The sequence below is a fragment of the Myxocyprinus asiaticus genome, chromosome 18 (genome assembly GCF_019703515.2).
Source record: "Myxocyprinus asiaticus isolate MX2 ecotype Aquarium Trade chromosome 18, UBuf_Myxa_2, whole genome shotgun sequence".
Taxonomy (NCBI): Eukaryota; Metazoa; Chordata; class Actinopteri; order Cypriniformes; family Catostomidae; genus Myxocyprinus; species Myxocyprinus asiaticus.
The window spans coordinates 8113680-8137500 of record NC_059361.1 but is presented as its reverse complement, the minus strand read 5'-3'; the positions used below and the strand labels follow the sequence as shown (position 1 = coordinate 8137500).

At 37.5% G+C, this 23821-nt stretch overlaps 1 protein-coding gene across 4 annotated transcripts in view; it reads right to left on the bottom strand.

Moving 5' to 3' along the window:
* LOC127456031 (DISP complex protein LRCH3-like) overlaps positions 1 to 21830 on the bottom strand; it is a 45545-nt gene extending 23715 nt beyond the window's left edge. For 2 of the 4 annotated variants that reach the window (XM_051724311.1, XM_051724312.1), the window contains exon 1: positions 21491 to 21827. In XM_051724311.1, the coding sequence (XP_051580271.1) occupies positions 21491 to 21749 (259 nt within the window). In that variant the 5' untranslated portion in view covers positions 21750 to 21827. Of the gene's footprint in view, positions 1 to 21490 lie in introns of all 4 variants that reach the window. The other 2 variants (XM_051724310.1, XM_051724314.1) reach the window with 2 other exon arrangements.
* Positions 21831 to 23821: the final 1991 nt, after the last annotated feature.

The window sequence follows — 23821 nt, the reverse complement described above, 5'->3', positions numbered from 1 at the left end:
TTTTTCTGCTCTGGCTTACATGAAAGAGGCCAGTATCCTTGCTGGTGCTTGAACGCTCATTTCAACATCAAAAAATAAATCTGGGCCTAATAATAGCCAAGAGTAGAGATGTAAAATAATTATGCAGAGAGCTGTGGAGATGCTGAAGATACGGTAATTTCAGCCAAACAAATGGCAGCTGTGATCGTGTATTTACGTCATGCTTCAAGAAGCAATGTGACAGGTCTATATAACCTTCAAACTTTTTAAAAGTTGTTTAAACTTTTAAGTTAAGGCTTTAAGCCAACATTCAAAATGTGTCCTGAAAAAGTTTCCTAGTTTTCAGATGTTGCTTCAATCTGGCTATTGTAAGTGGGGTCAGATCTGCTTTGAAAGAATGAATGCAAGTTTTCCATGCATTTGAAACTAAACATGTAAGAAAGCAAGTTTCCTAATCACATTAAGTTATGGTTCGCTCTTACAAGAATGTGTTAGTGTTTTGTTACACATAATCAGTGTTTCAGAATCAGGGCTTCATCGTAAATGTAAAGATATGTAGCCAGAATATCTTGTTTGTTAGTGCCAAGCAGGTGTGTGGCTGTACTGATGGTTTTCCAATCCATGCTGGATCTATATTTTTAACTCTGCAGCTGTGCCGAGATCTGGGTTCGGGAAGACAGGAAGTACTGCTGACTGTAATGTCTGCTTCCTACACGGAGCTCTACCTAAAACCAGCACACATACTAGGAGAGGTACACAAACAGCTCAGATCCATTATAGAAAACTCAACCATACTTAAAAACTATAAGCACTTTTACTAAAAAGTGGGCAGTTGTTTTGGATGAAGAATTCAAGGGTGAACCTCAAGAATACATATCCAGGTCACATTTCAACCCAAATCAAGAGAAAGAAAAAAAACGTATTACATTTAACAAAGAAAATTAGCATTGCCATAAATCATCTGGACATTTTTTTTTTTTTTTTTTTGCATCACAGTAATAAGAACTGGGGAAAAATTTGCTTAATTGTCTTAATCAGCTTTCATTTTATATGATTTGTCTATTTAAGTGCTGTTTTAAAAACTTTTATATTCATATTAATAATTCTACCACATGACCTCTAGGTGGCGCTGATGTGCGATGCGAATGTTTTCAGGCCTTATTTTGTTATTTTGTATTATATAAATGCAGAAGTGATGGTTAACTAAGAAAAGATTCTAAGCTACCCCATATGCCTGACTCATGTATTCGGAGACAAACATTAAGCGTAAACATTTTTCGCAAAATAGCGGGTTCACAGATTTGAAGAGGTTGATTATCTTTTAAAAGGGATTAATTTTCTTTATACCAAATAATATTTCACACATTAAAGATTATTCAAAAATTTTTAAATGCTACTTGAGCAATGGTACGAATGCGTACTGATTAGGGGTGTAACGGATCGCATTTCTTACGGTTCGGTTTGTATCACGGTTTACTGTACGGTTTCGGTACAGTTCAGTATTTGCGTTGTTAAAAAAAAAAAAATATATATATATATATATTTTACAGCCAAATCCAAAGAATAATCTATTGATAAACACTTCAACAGGTTTGCCCTTACATAACAATCATTGTTTTACAACAGTAACCATAGTTTAACCATGGCATTTGTAGTAAAATCATAGTAACCACAACATAAACATGGTTACTGTCATGGTTACAATATATAGTAAAATCATGGTTAATATATAGAAACTACAGTATTACTGTTATAAAACCATGATTTCTGCTCAGAAAACCATGGTGACAGCAGTCACGGTTACTCCAATATTACTACAGTAAAAAAATTGTTAATTTTTGTCAGGGTCCTTAACTAAAAAATAATTTTTCTCTAATTACTAGATCAACATTTTAACTTAATACTTGCACTAATACACTACATGCATCAACATAAAGTGCACTTCAAACTCGTCTCAACATATTCAATATTCGGAAGCTGTACATCACTATAGAAGGAATAACCTTGCTATTAGAATGAATACGAGAAGGGATGTTGTGCTACTGCTGCTTGAGTATTTTAATCATACATGGAAATCCCACATGAACACCCCAAGTGCTTTAGTTATTGTTTCATGTCTGTCCGAATTAGCACTGAGTGCCTGCTTAAAAATGGAAGGGAGTGTGTGCAGTTTCGGCTCAACTGTGACTCTTTCCCTGGGTGATGTCAGCATAAATGATTAACCATGTATCAATGTATTACTATAACGGCATCTTAATGCCATTAATCAAAGCACGTTATTGACGCTCGTGATAGATTACAGCCGGGCAAGGAAACAGGAAGAACTTGCGTGCACATTTTAAATAAACCCTTACGCGCATTATTGACATTACCAGTATACAGCACTATCTGCAAACAGTTTTTTTAAACGTCTTTTGACCATCGCTGTTGTAATTGACTGCAAAAAGAAAATGAAAATGTTCCCAGAAAGGAGAAACGCAGGGGGCTTCTCTAGCAGCGTTACGTTTTCTCCACTTGCCATTTTCAACTACACACAACGCTTGCAGAACAGTGATGTCATCAAGTTGACTCACGTGAAACACAGGTGGAGCGTATCCATTTACAGATCCATTCAGTTGCATAATTATGTTGTAGTCTGTTTGACGCTTTGTTTTCTTGACCAAAGCTTGTGCTCAAGATGCGTCATTAAAAGTAAGGTGAACCGACCGCGGTGCCAATGCTTCCCGAACCATGGGTGGCGAACCGTACGGTTTTACCGAGAACAATTACACCCCTAGTACAGATGTTGGAAAACACCCACTAAATGCGACATATCAATTTCCAGCCTAGAAAGCATCCAAAACACTTTCCTCAAGAGTCCTTGATCCCTGCAATGAATTAAGGATGCTCTAATTCTAAAAACGTCCAGTATTACGCAACATCACAGCTGAAATAAGCAAAAACTGTGCAACAAGAGCCTCTTTCTTCCATCTAGACTCCACTTATATTTCCTTTATGAAGGTCTAGCACCGGACAGCTCTTCACACTGACTCATAGCCTCTTTCAAACATAGACACAGTTCTCTTCACTTCATCAGTACTCATACACAACAGTCATCAGTTTCAGGCCCAAGGCAAGATGACAGCAGACAACACAATAACCTTAATAATGTTCAATTCTGCCTCTCCATCAAAGGACTCCCTTGTCATTGCTTTCTATATTCAATAAAACACACTGCAAAGAAACATGTAGATTTCTATCCCAAAAAAGAATAATTGCTTTCCACACTGTTTTTCACAAAATAAACACAAGAAAGAATATTCCTTAATCATTTCCATTTCTATGCACCAACAATACATAGTACATTTATTTTACTAAAACATTTTAGGCGTTTTCACACCTAGTTCGTTTGAGCACTCCAAATGGTCTCAAAGCAATATAACGTGTATATGTGAACAACCAAAATGATCTCAGCCCCCCCAAAAGGTCCCACAAACGAACCGAACTCAGACCTCGGGAGGTGTTCTGAGTACGGTTCGTTTGCGGGTCCTTTTGTGGTTCGAATGATTGTTGTTATGTGAAGGCGAATAGGTACCAATCCGTTTTGCTTTTTGTTGACATAAGCACTTTGAGGCTTGCCATTCCGCTGCATTACATAATCGCCTTAGAGATTATTTTATCTAACCACGATTATTGTGAACTTTAAATTGCACTCACATTTCACTGTCCAAATAAGGGAATTTTAAGTGAATATAGAAATACCATGGTTACCATGACTGCGTCGTTATTTGAGCACTCCAAATTAAACCAGCCACAGTCAAAGCAGCTTCTGAAGAGCACGTGAAGATGAACTGCTTTGAAACGCTGTGATGCACGTGCCATTTGCTGAGGTTCGCGCCAAACTCTGCAAAAATACAAACAATTTTGATAGTGAAAGTAAAGTGCTCCATTTCACTTTATTTTAATGTTTGTATAATGGCAGGGTAAATGACACGCAGGAGGAGACACCCGCTTTTTTCTGTTGAGAAAATATTTTCAAATAGTCATAGAATCTCGTTTTGTTTTCCTTCATGCAAAATAAGGGTTCGTGGGTTTAATCGGAGACCCTTAACAATGTGAAAGTAAAGAATTTAGGACAGAAATATATTATTATTGCATAATATTAATAGAATAGTTTAGAATAGGATTTGCTGGATTGTCTGGTTACACAGTTGAAGTCAGAAGTTTACACTTATGTTGAAGTCATTCAAACTCCTTTTTTAACCACTCCACAGATTTCATATTAGTAACTATAGTTTTGGCAAGTCATTTAGGACATCTACTCTGTAATTTTTTTCAACAATTGTTTACAGACAGATTGTTTCACTTTTGATTGACTATATCACAATTCCAGTGGGTCAGAAGTTTATATACACTAAGTTAACTGTGCCTTTAAGCAGCTTGGAAAATTCCAGAAAATGATGTCAAGCCTTTAGGCAATTAGCTTCTGATAGGCTAACTGGAGTCAATTGGAGGTGTACCTGTGGATGTATTTTAATGCCTACCTTCAAACTCAGTGCCTCTTTGCTTGACATCATGGGAAAATCAAAAGAAATCTGCCAAGACCTCAAAAAATTTTTTTGGGAATTCCACAAGTCTGGTTCATCCTTGGAAGCAATTTCCAAATGCCTGAAGGTACCACGTTCATCTGTACAAACAACAGTACTTAAGTACAAACACCATGGGACCACGCAGCCATCATACCACTCAGGAAGGAGACGCATTCTGTCTCCTAGAGATGAACGTAGTTTGGTGTGCGAAAAGTGCAAAGCAATCCCAGAACAACAGCAAAGGACCTTGTGAAGATGCTGGAGGAAACAGGTACACAAGTATCTATATCCACAGCAAAACGAGTCCTTATCGACATAACCTGAAAGGCTGCTCAGCATGGAAGAAGCCACTTCTCCAAAACCGCCATAAAAAAGCCAGACTACAGTTTGCAGTGCACATGGGGACAAAGATCTTACTTTTTGGAGAAATGTCCTCTAGTCTGATGAAGCAAATATTTAACTGTCCGGCCATAATGACCATCATTATGTTTGGAGGAAAAAGGGTGAGGCTTGCAAGCCGAAGAATGCCATCCCAACCGTGAAGCATGGGGGTAGCAGAATCATGTTGTGGGGGTGCTTTGCTGCAAGAGGGACTGGTGCACTTCACAAAATAGATGGCATCAAGAGGAAGGAAAATGATGTGGATATATTGAAGCAACATCTCAAGACATCAGCCAGTAGTTAAAGCTTGGTCACAAATGGGTCTTCCAAATGGACAATGACCCCAAGCATATCTCTAAAGTTGTGGCAAAATGGCTTAAGGACAACAAAGTCAAGGTATTGGAGTGGCCATCACAAAGCCCTGACCTCAATCCAATAGAAAATGTGTGGGCAAAACTGAAAAAGCGTGTGCAAGCAAGGAGGCCTACAAACCTGACTCGGAGGAATGGGTCAAAATTCCAGCAACTTATTGTGAGAAGCTTGTGGAAGGCTACCCAAAATGTTTGACCCAAGTTAAACAATTTAAAGTCAATGCTACCAAATACTAACAAAGTGTATGTAAACTTCTGACCCACTGGGAATGTGATGCAATAAATAAAAGCTGAAATAAATCATTCTCTCTACTATTATTCTGACATTTCACATTCTTAAAAAAAAGTAGTGTTCCTAACTGTCAGGAATTGTGAAAAACTGAGTTTAAATATATTTGGTTAAGGTGTATGTAAACTTCTGACTTCAACTGTATATTATAAACTGTGTAAATGTAAAGTTGACAAAAAAAAGGACATATTCTAAGTATTTGGAAATATTTTAAGACTGAAAATATTATTTTTCAAGTCATTCTATCCCTGTGGAATATTTTACGTTGTAAAGCCTGAAAGGAAATCATATAGCCCTATTATGTGATTCCATGTTATATACATTACTAAAGAATTATATATGTATTCAGCACACATACACCCTAAGAAGTATGGCACTTTATCATCATAAATCACAATTATATGACATACAGTAATCATAACTGCCATGGGGTCTGAGTTTTGAAGGAATTGTGCTATGAACAACAAAGAGTCTGAGACAACATCAATGCAAAAAGGACCAAAAATGAAACTGGGTCCTCTTTAAAGTCCACTTACATTGTGAAAACCAAAAGCACTGAGGTCATTTGCAGCTGGTTCCCTTTTTGGTTCACTTTAACTGAACTGGGTTTGGTTCATTTTAAATGGACTATATGTGAAACCATATTGGGCAGAGCTCATTTTATAAAAAAAACAACATTCACCATTTGTTTTTCCGAATAATAACATGTGAAATGATAAAAATGTGATAGCCTTTATGTAGACTTAGAGTTTATATATGTGCATTACCCTAATGCAGTCAGTACTGATTTTCTATGTATGGTTTGGGTTAGTGCAAATATTTTTTACTGTTATTTAAAAAAATAAAGAAATAAAATTATGTATGATTTGCATGATTTGTTAAAGTTAGCTTATTTTTAAATCGTTCTTGGTAACATTTGTGAATGAATCAAAATACAAATTTCACATACGTGTCATATTTTGTCATTAAACGTACTTCAACAAAAATATATATTTGTTGTTGTATTGTTTGCGCACTGGAAGCTTCTTTCACCAAGAAAAATTCCTTGTATGTGGAAGCATACTTGGCAATAAAGCTCATTCTGATTCTGATTCATATTTTGAACTGACATTTTAATTTACAAGTAATCGATTTCATTTTTTGTGGGTTAGAGTACTCGACTACAAAATTACTTGAAAATACACATCTCTAATGAAAAGAGAACCTATTGCTCACCCTAAAGTTCAAAATGCCCCCCCAAAGATCACAACCTAGTACCAGCCCTGGATGACACTAACAAAGTGTTGATTGCGAGTTTTGAATCGATTCATTCACAACTACAATTTAAATCAGAGACGTTATTAAAACATCTCTGTCGTGTGACAAAGCAGGATTGCAAAACAAGTCTGATTGCCATTAAGTAGGAAAATTCTTCTGAAATGTTAGAGAACACATCAGATTTCAAACCAGATTTTGTTTATGTGGTCACAGAAGTCTGCAACAGTACAGATAACATGCCTGCATATGTAAGACTTAGTGTCCTTGCGTTCAAAACAACAAAGCTTGGCTCTAGAATAGTGTGTAATTGTCATTTCTCCAACATTTTCAAGGCCGTAACCACATGAAAGCAGATATGACCACAGTCCACAAAGCTATAACGGGTAGCTTTCATTGAAGTATTCTAAGATGCGTCTCTTAGTCATGCACAGAAAACGTTTTAGGAAATTCCTGTTATGTTTGAGAATTCTGGAGAATACACTGTAAAAAAGTTCCTGTAAATTTATATATAAATTTAACGGTGCCATGCTGTTTTCTTGTAATAGCAGTAAGATGCTGTTTTTAACAATGCATTATGGGAGGACCTGCGTGGTGACCAGTGACAGTATGACACGTGCTGCATCCAAATATCCATACTTCCCTACTATATAGCAGGGATGGGCATTTTGGTCATTTTGTCTACTCGAGTACTCTGACTAATTACTCGTCGAGTACTCGAGGGGCAATGACATGTACATTACTGCATATATAATGACATGTCTGACAAACGTCTTTGGCTGCTGCATTGCATCTTGTTGTTCCAGTGTATCGTCTATTCATTATTATTGGCTGTTATAAAATAATCTGTTACAAAATGTACAAAAGATTGCATAATCAAAATATAATGCATCACATTTTGTCATTATGTGAAGATTCGCTGCCCAATTCAATAAAAGAATGTGCACAACGCACATCTGTCTGTTCTTCCTTCAGGTTACCGTAGTAATCTTAGTAAGCGCACACCAGTTTTTTTAGTGACCGTCTCAACCGTCCATTTTCAAATCGTGGTTGGCTTAACAGGAGACACCATAACCATCACGTTTTTAATATGCATGTTAAGTTGAAGTTCAAATTTGAAGACGCTGCATTCTGTTCCATTTAGCTGCACTCTGTCTAGCTGTTTGAAACACTCGCCTACTGTCTATGTGCTGCTTCAGTACGTTGAGTCCACTGCCACACGTCTGGTGTGCGTGTGTGTCTCCACAAGTGTTAGCTCCTGCGGGGAAAGCTGTGATGCTCCGTATTGTTGTTGCTGTGTTGATTCATGAAGCGTTCCATTCAACTCGGAGAGTCGGAATTTCCACCTTTCAACTGGGGAAAGTGCAACGGAATGACACTTTTTATTGGGCTTCTAACTTGGAAACTCATGCAGAAATCTTCAACTCCCATTTCGTCGAGATGCAGGTGTGTGTTACGTAACGCAAACATTTCGGCACCCAGGGCAGGGAGGTTTACAGTCAGTGACAAACATTCACTTCTATTAAATAATATCCATTAACAAGTCATAGTTCTTATATTAAAGGATAATAAAACGTGTTTATCAAACGTTTTGCAGAGACAGTTCAAAACTCAGTTAATTACACTCTCTTTTGATTATTGAAATGATAGTGTTGCAGCGTCCTATATCAGTTTGGTTGCTATGAGACATCTCTGACAATCAATGTACCAACAGCAATCAAACTCAAAATAAAAAATAAGCTCCCTCTTTGACACGTTTGTGTTTAGTTGTCAGGTAATTGTAACTGAATTTCGAATTAAGTGAAAAGTCACATCATGCATGATCACCATCGATCATCGTTTTCATGATCGATCATTGCTGCCACATCCAAGCAGGGCCGTAACCACAATATACTTTGAGGGGGACAAGAGACCATTTTATTTTGAGTATGTCTTGTCAGGTTTGTGCTCAAAGAAATGAGACACCAGTTAAAGGAGTAGTTCACCTAAAAAAAGTATTTCAAGCTTTCTGGGGCCATACAACAGCTAACTTTAACCCTAACTGGCTGAGAAGTGCATCCTTCATCAAATACAGTACATACTCTGACAGTTCATGATTTCGGATGCAGGGTGTTATTCCCCAATTGTACATACAGTACATAGTGAATAAGACATTTACTCATAGCACAAGTGAAGCGCTTTGAAGTTGCACCAGCGACTATTTAGTAGAGATGGGCCACTTCTATTAAAATGAATGGGAACGTAGAGTCACACACCAGTCACACGGGGTAACCTCCTCGTGGTCGCTCTAATGTGGTTCGTTCTTGGTGGGGCGCGTGGTGAGTTGAGCGTGGATGCCGCGGTGGATTGCGTGAAGCCTCCACACGCGCTATGTCTCCGTGGCAACGCACTCAACAAGCCACGTGATAAGATGCGCGGGTTTGCGGTCTCAGACACGGAGGCACGAGGACTTAAAAGCACATTGGGAATTGGGCATTCCAAATTGGGAGAAAAAAAAAATGATTGGGAAAAATTAGAATGCCCAACTGCAGCCAACGGTCAACGGATGTAGATAGGAAGTGCCACCTTACAGGTAAAAGAGCCAATCACCTTTTAGATACAGACATCGTCTGTCAATCAACTCGAGAACACGCATGCACATTAGCTATAAAAGCTGGGAAAATTGCTTTTTTTAGTGTAATCTGAGGTAAAGAAGCACCATTTATGATACCAGTGTTGTCAGATTTTATTGATGATTTGAAATATGTTCTTTGATCGTAATCTTGACCAACCGTTTTGGAGATTTTGGTCTTTCTCCATTCAAGTAGATATGAGCTACACTTTCAAGACTGAAAATAGTCTCCCCAGAGAACATTGCAAACATGGCCGACAGTGGACTGACTTGCTAGAAAGACTTTGGTCGCAATCAATCACTTGTGCGTATCCAGCGAGAAACAGCAATCTCCTGACAGTTTAAACAGCCTGGATCGCCTGCTTGGATTGTCATCATGATTTGTGAATCAGTGGAACTTTTGATCCTGATCCTTAAGTTTTTGATTCTGGCTGATAGAAAACAAGATATTAGGTGAGTGCTCGATAGGAAGAAAACGCTGAATTTTCGTGAGGTTTGTGAATTACATCTGTTTAAACGAGATATCTGCATATTTGCAGATGGTGTATAATAGAAGTTTTATTTACATTTGCCTTTTATCATTAGAAAAGTGACAGGGAACTGTTGAGGAGAGACTGTTAAAATATGTGATTTAGAGGAAGATAAATGAGCACTCCACAGGATGCTGAAGTTGTGTGAGGTTGGGTTATTACATCTGTTTAAACAAGATATGCGCATATTTGCAGACAGTATATGATATTAGTTTTATTGATGTTTGCCTTTTTATTATTATACAAGACAGTTAAAAGTTACAGGGAACTGTTGAGGAGAGAGAGGGAGAATGATAAATGCGAGCACGCCGGTCTATTATTGTAGTAACACGATGCCACAATACAAAACGAACTGTGACTGCTCGTTTACATGTCTCAGTCACTTCACATGCAAGCAGAAACAAGAAACAAATCGGCCAAAGGGGGAAATTTATCGGCCGATGCCGATAATTAAAAAAGTCAGAATACATCGGTCGACCACTAGTATAAAAACAACAAAAACCAATGACTATTTTTTCAGTCTTTTGTGGTTACACTTTAAATGTGCATATTCAAACCGGCTGGTTTGACTGCATTATAGTGATGGGAAGTCAGATTCTTTTCTGCGAACCGAAAATCTTATTTTCTCCTCTAAATCCTTGAGTCAATTCAAACAAAATTTAAAATCTGCTATTTTGAATTTTTTGGGGAAAAAACACTTTTTTTTTAAACATACATCTGCATAACATTCGCATGAAATTTGGCATGGATCATCTATGGACCCTCATGGCAAAAAGTTATGAAAATCAGTTTTGATTCTTTCAGTCATTTGGAAGAGAGCCTAAGCCAATATGTTTTTGGGTGTGGTTCATAATGAATAATTGGCCTGTATTTTGTGAACGCAATATCCAACAAAACTTAGTACACTTGGACAACAGAACATTCAAAGGTCACAAGTCAAATTTAATCAATATCCAATGCTGGGGGGGCTATGACTTAAGAAAATCCTAATTGTGCAACTGTGACCAAACAGGTAAATTTGGCCCTTACACATTAAAAGGCAAATGATCGCCGTTAGCACATTCACGCCTTTAATAGGTGGCATTAATCGACAAGCAACTTTAAAGTTAGAAATTAGGAAAAATCGTAATAACATAATTTTTTGATCCCTTTTATCTATGGGAATAAAAGTTGTAAAACAAAATCATATGATTGTGCCATCTCATACTTCTATTTTTTCAACTTGTCATGAGACCGGAAATCAGTGGCAAATATACGTAGACTTTGCGGTCAGAATTTGTCCATTCAAATGTAGGCTATTAGATAGCGCTTATCCTACAGATGTACCTATCGAAGATATCCCATTTACTAGTACTACCCAAGTGGGTGAAACTCTGGATGTCTTTTTAAGATACTACGGTAGGAAGCCACCTTACAAAATGTTGTATATTAAGTGACTTCAATGACAGACTGACACAAAAATGTGCATCCTGACTCACAAAAATTGTGCAAAGCCAGCCAATCAGATTGATTTTGATTTTATGTGCAATATATGTCGGTTTTGATCAATTGATTTGGCCTTTAAACCCCGAAGGACAACACCTGTTCTGTGCTTTCTGAGCAGAGCAAAGACAACGTTCCGTAGCAGGAGGTGAATGCACTTTCCAGAGTTCACAGGACAACAAAGCCAAAGCAATCAGATGTGGACACAACTGAGGACAAATATTACCTCAAGCCAGGAGAGAATTACAAAGCTCTTAACAATTGCTGGCTAAATATGCATTATTCATTATGAATAACCAAGAGACAATCTCAATTACTCAAAGGTGGAGCATAAAAACCTTTGACTCCACTCAAAAATGTAATGGTAAAAAGTAAAATACCGCTGTAAAAATCTGTTAATTGGTTAACTGTAAGTTACCATATTATATAGGGTAAAGAAAAATTATATTTGCAAACATTTAAGTAAAAATGATGAATAAGATTACAATTTATGATGGCATTTTGTCTTTTTGAACAACACTGCGCACTACTATGATGACCTTTAAGTCATCTTGTGGCCTTCTATTTTCCTGTATTATCATGGTGGTTATCAGTGCATTTTAAAGTACAAGTAAGTTGATATAACAACATTATATCAGTTTATGATATATACTGTTATAAACTTCTAAATATACAGGAACAAAAATGCCATGACATAATGCCAGAAACCGAAAACATTTCTAGCAACCACAGGATTTGACAGGATTTTTGATCTGACAGTGCAGATTAAACTAAAAAACACCCATGCAAAATATAATTACTGAAAATCCGTGAAGTCAGAATCAAGATTTTGTCAAACTGCCATTATCGCCCTAAAATGACCTCACTTAAAAAAAGACTCACAAACTGGCAGAAATAAAGCTTCGGCACACACAATCTATCATTTGCAAACCATAACAAGGAGTATAACTATTTTTGGGATACAGCACCAAATTCTTTCATTTCTTTATTTTTTCATACATTCCTTTAGTCTATATTTTTGTGAATTGCCTTTGGATGCAAATAAATTCAGAGATTTCTGCAATGATCCCAGCAAGCACTGCATAGACAATCAATACTGACACAGACATACATTTTTTGACTCAGGATCAGAGCTGTAGTCCTGTGCTACAATGAGCTTATCCTATTCTCAGATTTTCCAACACATTACAAGAGGGCTATATACCAATAATAGGGGCCTATGATTTCTGCGATGCGTCCAGTAAGAAAAACGGAATTAACTATTAAATGCGGAATGTCACAGAATTTGAAATATATTTCAGATAAAATGTATGTATTAACGCTTAATCAAATTAAAATTGTGATATGTACTAGTGTGATGATTACACCACAAAATGTTGCGATAAAATAAATATATAGTCTGAATGTGCTGCACGCTACAAAAGGGAATGTGTGAAGCTGGCCACTCATACCTCATCATAAGCACAAGTATCAATAAGAACATTAAAGCCAAAAAGCGAACTGCTTATCTGGAGGTGTGAAGCTGTAGTCAAAAACATACAAACACAAACTGCTTCATTCGGCTTTTGCCAAAATAAAAGCTCAATTTCAGTTGATGCGTGAAACTGACAAAACTACAACAGAAATATACTACAACTGCACAATATAACATTCAGTGTAGTTATAAATAATAATAATAATTACATTATATTTAAGCAATATCTCACAAGCAAGAATCCTGTTGTACTGAATAAAAGTTTTCATCAATGCTTTCATTATTTCTGTGATTCTCTGCTGTGCAGCACTGTATTTGACAACAACAAAAAAACTGGATTGTGTTTTGGATTGTGCTGTGAGGATCTATATAAAAGCACTAACAATAATGAAATGTATGTTGAATAATAATTTTGTTTTTCATCTGATTAAAATTCTACAAATTCATTTTAATTAGACTAACGATCACTTAACTAGTCATTAAGCATGATTTAAAAGCACTTATTGAGCAGTCCACCAAAGGTCTTTAGACAGATGTATACAGACTTGGTTTTATACTACACACTAAAGCAATTCTATATGATTCTCGCACACTGACGAGTGTAACATAACTCGAAATGGAAGGTGCTAGTCTTCTGATTGTGCTTCTGGGCAATGAAATCTCGAGTCTGAGCAAGTCTAGAATCTAAAGTCTCATAAATCGTGACACCTGCACCTCTATATCAGGTAAGCAAGTCACTGCTTTTCAAGACTAGTTTGAGTTCTTTCAAGTTTGATTACAGCAAAGTGCGGAATTAGAGAAAATTGAGAAAATAATGCTGAATGAATACAAATGGAAGAGGCTGGTGTGGGCATAACATTTTACAGTTCTAATGACCGGTTTGAAGTGGTGTCAAGATTCTATGATACTGTCCTTCTCGCTACTGTAATCATACATATACTTTAAAATGTAATAAATGTTTTAATCAGAATAATAATCAGCGTGATCTATCTTTAAACAGATCTGTACACTGCCACTAAAGTAGAGACAGTACAGAAACAATGGTACAGAACAAACCACTAAAAGGAATATTCTGAGTTCAATACAAGTTAAGCTCAATTGACAGCATTTGTGGCTGCAGCTGCTCTATGGCAGGCAAAAGCACAAAGGAAAATCAATTTTAAGCCAGTGCAGAACATGTTTAAATCACAATGTGGTCTTGCGCGATTTACTAAACGTAAAACAGAATTTGACAGTATGCATTCACCACTTCAGTCAGTGCTAAAACATTCTTAGTGATGTTCATGATTTTTTGATAATCTACTAATTGTCGTTAATAATTTGATGGATTGAGTTTATCGATTAATTAATTTCAGGACAAATGCATTCAGTAATCATGCCAGCATACACTGTTAAGGCTGTCTATACAGTCATCCGCCACTAGAGGGCACTTGTTCTCGGCATAAAAAGACAACGCACAGATGAAGATGAAGCGTGCTCAATGTAATCAGTGTCGGAGCGTTTTTCTATAAATAATCTGAGGATACAATATTGAAGTCCTTTTTTACAATAAATCTCCACTTTCACATCTGATATTGATCTGTTTCTTACCCACACCTATCATGTCGCTTTTGCAGATATGGATTTAACTACTGGAGGCATATGGATTACTTTTATGCTGCTTTTATCTGCTTTTTGGACCTTCAGATTTCTGGTCACAATTCACTTGCATTATACAGACCTACAGAGCTGAGATATTCTTCTAAAAATCTTTGTTTGTATTCTGCAGAAGAAAGAAGTCATACACATCTGAGGTGGTGTGAGGGTGAGTAAATGATGAGAATTTTCATTTAAGAAAACTGCTTTTATAACAGCTTTAAAAGCTCTTAACAGCAGTATCAAGTATTCAAGTAAAGAGTCAGAATGAAATGCAAAACTCTTCACTGTATGATTATAAAAGAATTAATACTTTTTAAAGCTACTATTGCTATCCAGCCAAGAGCAGTGAGTGGTTTTCTCATTTTCTTATGGTTATATGATTAATATTAATGACACACTAGACAGCAGCAGGTCTATCCACCTTATTTTGTAACACGGAAATAAGCAGCGGCTGCATTTCTGGCGAATGTTAAAAAGTTCCGCTGTTATTGACCGTAATGTAAATAAATAGAAAGATAATAATACAAGAATTTAGTGATATAAGTTTATAAACTATCATAAAAGCACAGGATGTACAGCAGAATGATGGCCTAATGTCGGATAATTTTCTAACTTCAGCATTTATAGTAAAAGAGTAATAAATCATTCACTTGTTGCTGTGTGTTGTATTGAAGAGACGATAATAAAATCTGCTTCTTATTTTACCAAGATCGCGACGATGCAGTCTTTCTTGTCTCCATGTAAACCTCCATTTATATGTACCTGCATAACCTCCAGTGATGCCTTTATTTGTTTATTTCTAAAAGCGATGTTTCATAAGCCATGCTGAATGAGATGATCTGCGTGTCTGTTTACTATACACCGCTAAGAAAGAGAGAATGCTCTCTGACAAGAACGGAGAGTAAAATGTGTTTATTAATTTGCCAAGATGAAACAAGATGGAGTTTTGGTGCAAAGAAAGTTAAAGCAGCATTTGCCCAGCGGCTTTCTGCTCTCTGCTGGTTGTGTAAAGTTTGTGGAGGTGTGTAAGACGGCGCGGAGGACTGTCCTGTCAGCGCCTGATCTCTCATTCGTTCTGCGATAAAATGATGACAAAATGCGATATACGGTTAAATTATATGTGTTCAAAGCCAATGAGTTTATGAAAATCATAATTAATGATAATAATATGACGACATATACTGCCAGTCTGTAATATAAAGCAGCATAAAGTAATATTTTCATATCGCTAAAATAGCTGGAAGTTGCTGATACCAGAAGTGGTCCATATTCAAGTTTGATAATGGTGGCGCCCTAGTTTCGCTGAAAAATAAGGTGGATAAGGTTACACTTAAACTTAGGGCTGTCAAGATTATGAAATTTGGCTGACAATTAATTGTCAAACAAATAATTGTGATTATGACGATTAATTGTCTGTTTTAGGGCTTTCACGATTATGACGATTAATTGACATACAATCTGTAATACTTTTGTCATAGTTTTATGTGTGCTTCATAAACCTGAATACGTCATTTATTCATATTTAACTTTTACATGATTTGCATAAGGAATCAAAAATAAATATTTCAAAATACTAAAATATCTGTCACTCTTTTTGGTCAACTTTAGTCTTGGTCAATTTTGCATTTACACTATTGTTGTTGGAACCCAGCCAACATGAAAAGCTATTATATTACATTATATTTAATATTAGTATCCAATAGAACAATAATTCTGTCCAAAATTCTTCTTTTTCACAATTATTTTAAGGCTCTCCGATTAAACCCACGAGTCCTTATTACAGATGAAGAAAGACTTTAGAGATTCTTTGTTTCTTCATTCTATCATCTTGGGCTCCTCTGTGTTACTGCATGTCTTAAACACTGTGAATGGACCCACAGCAACAAATAATATTTACCATTACACGATCGTTAAACTAAAGTGAGACCGGAGTAGAGGTCTTCACGTGTCCACCCTAACCCGAGGACCTGCGACCCGTACAGGTTCAGATCCACGTTTTATACGGTCAGCCGGGTCAGGGTCGGGTCCCATTCTATTGCTGCGGGTCCCGGGTATGTTCAACTTTATGTTTAATACCCGAGTCGATCCGTGAAGACACGGCCGTGATCAGACAGCGCTGATGATGATGGACGTCAGAGGCAGAGCGGAGTTAAGGCACATGATAGCAAATTAGCAACGCCAACGTTAGCAGCCGTGGCAATAAATGAGAAATCGTTATTAAAGTTCAAATGGGCAAACAGTCTAAGTTATCTTATGTGAGATACAAAAAAACTGTAAAAAGCTGATTCTAAACAAGTCATGTTTGTCATCCGTCACCATGACAGCAAGTGTACATTTGAAGCTGAAATAATGAGTGGATTAGCTACGTTGTTTCAAACAGCAAGAGAGGAATCACAGAAAACCTGGATGTATTTTACCAACTTTCTTGGCAAGGAGGATGGATTAGATGCGTCACGGCCAGGCACAAGGGAGAAGGCTACTAACGTTACATTAGGTAAGACACAAAGTTTTGTTTTCACAACTTGTAAATTAACTTGTTAATAGCAATAGCTGTGAAATTGGTGTCTATTGGGTCTGTGTCTCCCAGCCGGGTCCGGGTCCCATCTTTCAAATAATAGACGGGTCCGGTTCGGGTCCGGCATTTCTCGGTTCTGCATTGGTACGGGTCCAAGCTTTAAAATAATAGACGGGTCTGGTTTGAGTAGTACATTTCTGGATCTCTTTGGGTTCGGGCATTAATTTTTGGACCTATGAAGACCTCTAGACCAGAGTGCTTTGCATCCACTAAAATTCTTGTTTATATTTTCGCAAACCTCCCCAGACCGCGCATGCATCACAGTGATTCAAGTCCGTTTCAGAAGCGGTTAATCTTGGTGCGCTCTTCAGGAGCTGCAATCAGTGTGGTCCGCAAGGCAGCTCATTCAGTTAAATATACCTTATTAACAGCAGCGGCATCTTTGATTTTTTTATGGGAATGACAAAGAGGCTGTGAAGGATAGACATCCAGTCTCTTCAATGGACTGTGCTGCAGTTTAACATGCTTTTGGATCGTTTTGCAGACAAAAATGTAAAAAACCTCTTTCCAAGAACATTCAGTAGACAAAAAACTCCAGACAACATGAATTGTGGAAAATCAGATGTGATCTGGGAGCTTTTTACAGCTTTATATTTTACAACTTTGGCATTGAATAGATGTAAGTCTATACCTCACAGCCTCGTTGTCATTCCCAAAGGTAGGGCAACCGTGAACTGAACGAGACACTTATTTGGACAGTAAAATGTGATTGGAATTTAAAGGTGCACTCAGTAATTTTTTTCCTCATTCAAAAAAGTTTAACTCCTAAAGACATGAATTGTAATATTTCAATATATGTTGGAAATCATGACCACTCACATTAAAATGAAGACTCCAGTCATATCAGTAACCTTATAAAAGCTGTTTTATTCTGCATGGAGAGGGTCCGCACATGGGGGCTGCCATTTTAGAATCACATGACCAGCCAAATACTACTCGCTTAATCACAGTAACCGTCCTGTTATTTCACACTTTCACTCATTGATTAAAGTAATCATGGCTGACTGTGAATACTACATTTCTACAATTGCATCTGAAACTGAAAACTGTTGATTTTAAATGATGCTGCATCCAAGACACTAGGTGTCAGTGAAAGTCCAAGATGACACAAAGACAAAAGTTACTGAGTACACCTAAAGTGCACAATAATCTGAGTTATCTAAAAGAACCACAGTTAGATCAAATAACCATGATCAGACGATTTTTTTATAATTGCGACAGGCCTATTTACACTTACAAGTCCAAAATTTTGACACAAATCCACTGTTTATGTTCACTGTAGACATAACTCATCGTTTACATGAATACCTCACCAAGATGGGCATTTTGCCGGAATTTTTTATGTTTTTGACCGTTCAGGCGTGTATCCGCATCACCACGCGTGTACTCAGAGCACACAAGTGTGATCACACACATATATAAGATGCTTTTCAGTTGAATTATAAATTTATGCACTCTGGATTATTTTTTAACAGTAGAATAAGAATATGAACTTTGCAATAAGTGGCACTGGCCAAGGCTATATCACAAAGCCAGTTATTTTTTTGTTATTGACGTTTTAATAAGGCTACAATTCTCTTTCACTTGCCCCTTCAAATATCCACAAATATCCATGTCGAAACCTGTGGCAGTGATGGGTCGAGTGGCAGCTGCCAGTGGTGGTGACGGGTCAAGTGACAGAAGCCTGTGGCAGTGACAGATCGAGTGGCCCCTACTGCCTTCAACCTGAGAATACAATCCCTGTAAAAAACTCCCATCAAACGGGTAACACTTTACAATAAGGTTCCATTTGTTAACATTAGTTAACAACATTAGTTAATATGAACTAACAATTAAAGGCCCAAACATACTCTACGTAAGTACGTGAACGCAGATGCATCTTGCTACGTAAGCTCGATTTCACGCGTCGTTGCGTTGTGAAATGTGTCAGAGTGCAATTCATAACATAAAGGCCAAAACATACTTCACGCAAGTACACAGATGCGAGCGCTTGGCCAACGCGTGGTCCCATTGTACATACATACATTACGTGCACTCTTGCGTTGCTCTAGCGGTTACGAACCTCAGACCACAAGAGGGCAACAGATATTTAGGCGTGACCATGAAACCGGTGCTGCATCCAAAACCAGGAAAATGCTGCCTTCGGAGGCTGTAGACAGAGGCAGGATGAAAATAAAAATGTGTATATATATTTTTCGAAAAAAATCAACTCAAATTACTGCCCAAGTCCGCCATGACAGAAAATCTGCTCTAGCGCCCCTTGCGGCAACGCTGAGAATGCAGCGTGTACATGCGTTGTGTTATGAATTGAGTGCTGACACATTTCACAACGCAACGACGCATGAAATCGAGCTTGCGTAGCAAAGTGTGTCTGCGTTCATGTACTTGCGTATAGTATGTTTGGGCCTTAACACAAGTATGCACTGTATTCTCAGCGTTGCCACAAGGGGCAATACAGCAGATTTTCTTTTATCAATCAACAACTGTCATGGCGGAGCAGCAATTTGAGGAAAGTCATGCCAAACAAGTTAGATTATACAAACATATTTTTCTGTTGTTTTTTTAACAAATACAAAAGCACACTCCTCAACTGTCAACATGTTGACTCCACCACATCCGGTTTCGTGGTGCCTAAAAAACTCTTTCGCCCCCTTGTGGTCCAAGGTTTGTAACCGCCAGAGCAACACAAGAGCGCAAAACCCAACAACCTGATAATTAACTCTTGATCAAACCCTCTAAAATCCCTGAAAACATGATCAAATCTCCTAACCTGATGATTATCAAACCTCTTAACCTGCTTAACATAGGGCGTTTTCACACTTAGTGCGTTTCAGGCGTCTGAGCGCGGTTCGTGGGATTTTTGGCACAATCCAACAATGAACAATCCAAACGATCTCAGACCCCTTTAAAGTGAACTGAGACCATCTTGGGATGTGGTCTGAGTACGGTTCACGGTTCGGTTGGCTAATAATGTGCATTGTGAACACAAAGCGCTCCGGGCTCACTCGATTTTCTCTTTTGCGTAATGCCAAACATGTTTGACCCTGAGAGGTAACCCTACACCAGTAATGATGATGTGCAGAGAAGCGAACGAGCCACTTATTCTGCTTCTATGGAGATGACAGAGTAAGTTGCTGATGAAAACTATTTAGACTGTTTAACCGGACCGCTTTAGAACGGCGCGTGACAGTTAGATATGACGATATGAATATATTATTATTGTTTTCAATGAATGGATGTTGTCCAAGGCTGTCAATAGATAAAACCATGATCAAGCGTAATTTTTGGTTGGCAATACGACTAATCTACCATAATCCATGATTGAATTTCTTGAATTGTGCCTCCAAATACAGTACCATTATTATAAAAATACAATTCATTCAGTTTAATGCATTGCTTTTCCCTCTCAGTTTATAAAAAAAAACAAGATGTTATATATTTACACTATGTAATACAGTTCTTTTTTGATGCAAACCAATAAAATATGTTTTATTAAACAAAGACACCTGTACTAATGCTAATTATTCCTTTTAAGGGCATTAAACATGTTTAATAATCTCATAAATTGATATGTAGAGCTAATTGTACTCTTAACATTTAATATAGCCATAATAATAATTATCATCAATTTTGCCAAAAAGTGGTCTGGGTTCCACAAAAACAACACAGTGTGAATGCAAAATGGACTGAGACCCTGTAACGGGTCAAGTCTGAGCCCACTTTCAAGGTCACAAACAGTGTGAATGCAAAGAGAACTGGGTACTTTTTCACTCGGTTCGCTTTATGGTCCACTTAAAGGGGTCTGAGTTTGGTTCTTTTAAAGAGGACACAAGTGTGAAAACACCCATATATTAACATGATCAAACCACTGCCCACATGATGATGAAATCCCTTAATGTGAAGATCAAATCCCCATTAAAATGATGAAAACTTTTCAAACAATGTCTGAAACCTTGACTATCATAACAATCAGACTCATTGACTTGATCTCATATAATCTATATGGACCACAGTTTGACAGATACACTCCCTCACTCCAATCTCATAACATTAGTTCCAGTTTTTAAGAAAACTATGGCCTGAACAGTTTGTGAGTTAACCTTAACTTTGTGAAAACTCACTTCTGAAATGTGTGTTTCGTGAGTTTTATTAAACACAGATCACCAGTTCAGATGAACTAATACCAGTACAGCACACACCCGTGTGTTTACACCAGCACACTAACGCCTCACATTTCTACACTAAACTCATGTTAAACTCGACCGTGTGCCTCCAATTCAACACTGGGTTCGGTTAAGCGTTAAAGCGGGTCAGTTAAAAAAGGGTTTGGCACGGTACCGGCCCGGGTGGTGTCGGTAAGATCGTGTCCGGCGGCGCTCCTCGGGAACTCCTTCAGCTTCCTGCCGCTCAGGTTGAGCGCTCCGGTGGCCGCCGCCTCGTCCAGCGCCCGGTCCAGCGAGCGGCTCCAGGACGCGGCTCCAGGAGCAGTGGGTAATCCGTGATGGCCGCTTGATCCCACCGCCGTGGCTCCGGCGGGATGGCCGACAGTAAACGAGGGCACTGAGCTTTCCGCGGAGAGCAACACCGAGGCCGCCATTACAGAGCAAACAGTCCCGTTGGATCACGGGCCCCACACGAGCGCGCAGGAGAGAGCGAGTGCGCATGCGCATGCGCGGACACACAGAGGGCAGAGAGGGGTCTTCCAACCAAACACAGTGACAATGCGCATGCGCATAATGACAGCGAAGTGTCCACAGAAAAGAAGTTCTACCAGTCCGACTCTGACCTGATAACTCTGAAAATGAGGCATATATTATTAACCTTATAATTATATTAGTTAAACTTCATATACATGGATGTACATTTACCAATCAGAAGCCTCTTTTCTCTGTTTTGCTTAAGGAAATTGGGCATTTCACAGATTTCATTAAGAGCAGTACTACCAAGAAAGCCATTAAAACTGTGGAACTATGTATTACATATAACAATTTTTGTGTAATATGGCCTTGTGTTTTTTTTTTTGTTTTGTTTTTTTGTACCCCTGGCTATGTACCATTGTATTGTTTCTGAGCATAAAAATAAATATAAAATAAAAAAAACTGATAAATTTCAAACCTTTCCTTCCTGTTTCCATGCCAGGGGCATTTTTATTTTAGCTTTATTTAACCAAACAAGTCACTTAAGAACAAGAATCTGGTAAGAGGATATTATAAATGTTGACATTTGTCACTTATCTTTGTTGTTTACCTTGACTTGCAAGAGGGAAATATGCTGAAAGAAATTTGTGGTTCACTGTGTCTGAATGGTGTATTTCACAAATTAATAAATATTATAGACTAATAATTTAAATATTACAAGGCACTTTCCACCCATGGTGCACTCTGGCGTTAGAGGAACAAATCTCATGTTTTTGTTGATAAAGTTTTTGTTGTTGTTGTTGTTGTTGTTTTTACATCAAATGAAATTAGCATGGAAAGTAGGTAGTTTAAATACATCAAGTATGCTAACATTGCTACAATGCTGTCCTCTAGTGGTAAATTGAATAGAATAACTGTAAACACCATGATCCATTGGCATCAGTTGAAGTCAAAATATGTATCATAATCAAGGGCGTAGATTTGGTTTGGGGGGGGGGGGGGGGTTAATGGGGGGTCCCCATTATGCCCCTGATTATAAGTTGCATTTTATGTCTTTTAATAAAATGTGAAAATTATTGCTACTATTTGTCAGATTCTATTTCCTTAACAATCCTTCTTCAAAAATTATTTCCCTTTACATAATGTTGTTCACTTTGATTCAAATACATTTTTAGTGATGCAGCAATACCATTTTATCTCTCCCAATCCCGATCCAATGTGTTGTTTTTTCTTAATCAGTTTAGAATATCTATACCTCACTGTGTGAAACTGATTAAGTTGATTACCACAAAAGTGTATTTCGTCTTGCCCCTCCTTTTCCAAAAAAAAAAAAGCAAAAATCTGGGTTACAGTGAGGCACTTACAATGGAAGTCAATGGGGCCGATCCAAAAATACTCAGTGTTTCTAAAGTATAGCCACAAGACAAACAATATGCATGTTAAAATGGTTTTAGTGTGATAAAACTGCTTGCTTACCTCTTCAGTAGTACGTTATATCCAGTTTTTCCATTGCCGTAACAGTGGTCATAAGCTCAAACAATACACAAGTTTTAACAGAAGAATTCATGCAAGTGCTTTTACAAAATTATAAGCTTCACATGTCTGCCTTTAAAACCCTCCAAAAATTGGCCCCATTCACTTCCATTGTAAATGCCTCACTGTAACTTTTTTTTTTTTTTTTTAAAGGAGGATGAGTTAAACGATTTTTGTTTTGATAATTTTGATAAATAACATTATGCCACAAATGCTGTTGATTTAACAACTTGCACTGAATCCGGAATATTTCTTTAATATACTTTTATTCAAAATCTAGTGAATAGCTTCTCCGGTTCCGATCAATGTACTGTATGTTTTAAACAGTGTTGAGTAAGTTAATAAAAATAGTAATCCACTACAAATTACTAATTCTTTCTCTAAAATTGGAATCAGATTACTTTACTAATTACTTAATTTAAAATGTAATCACATGACTAATTACTTTACTTATAAGTTACTTTCTTAAACACTTTTCCACTCAACAAATTCAAAATAA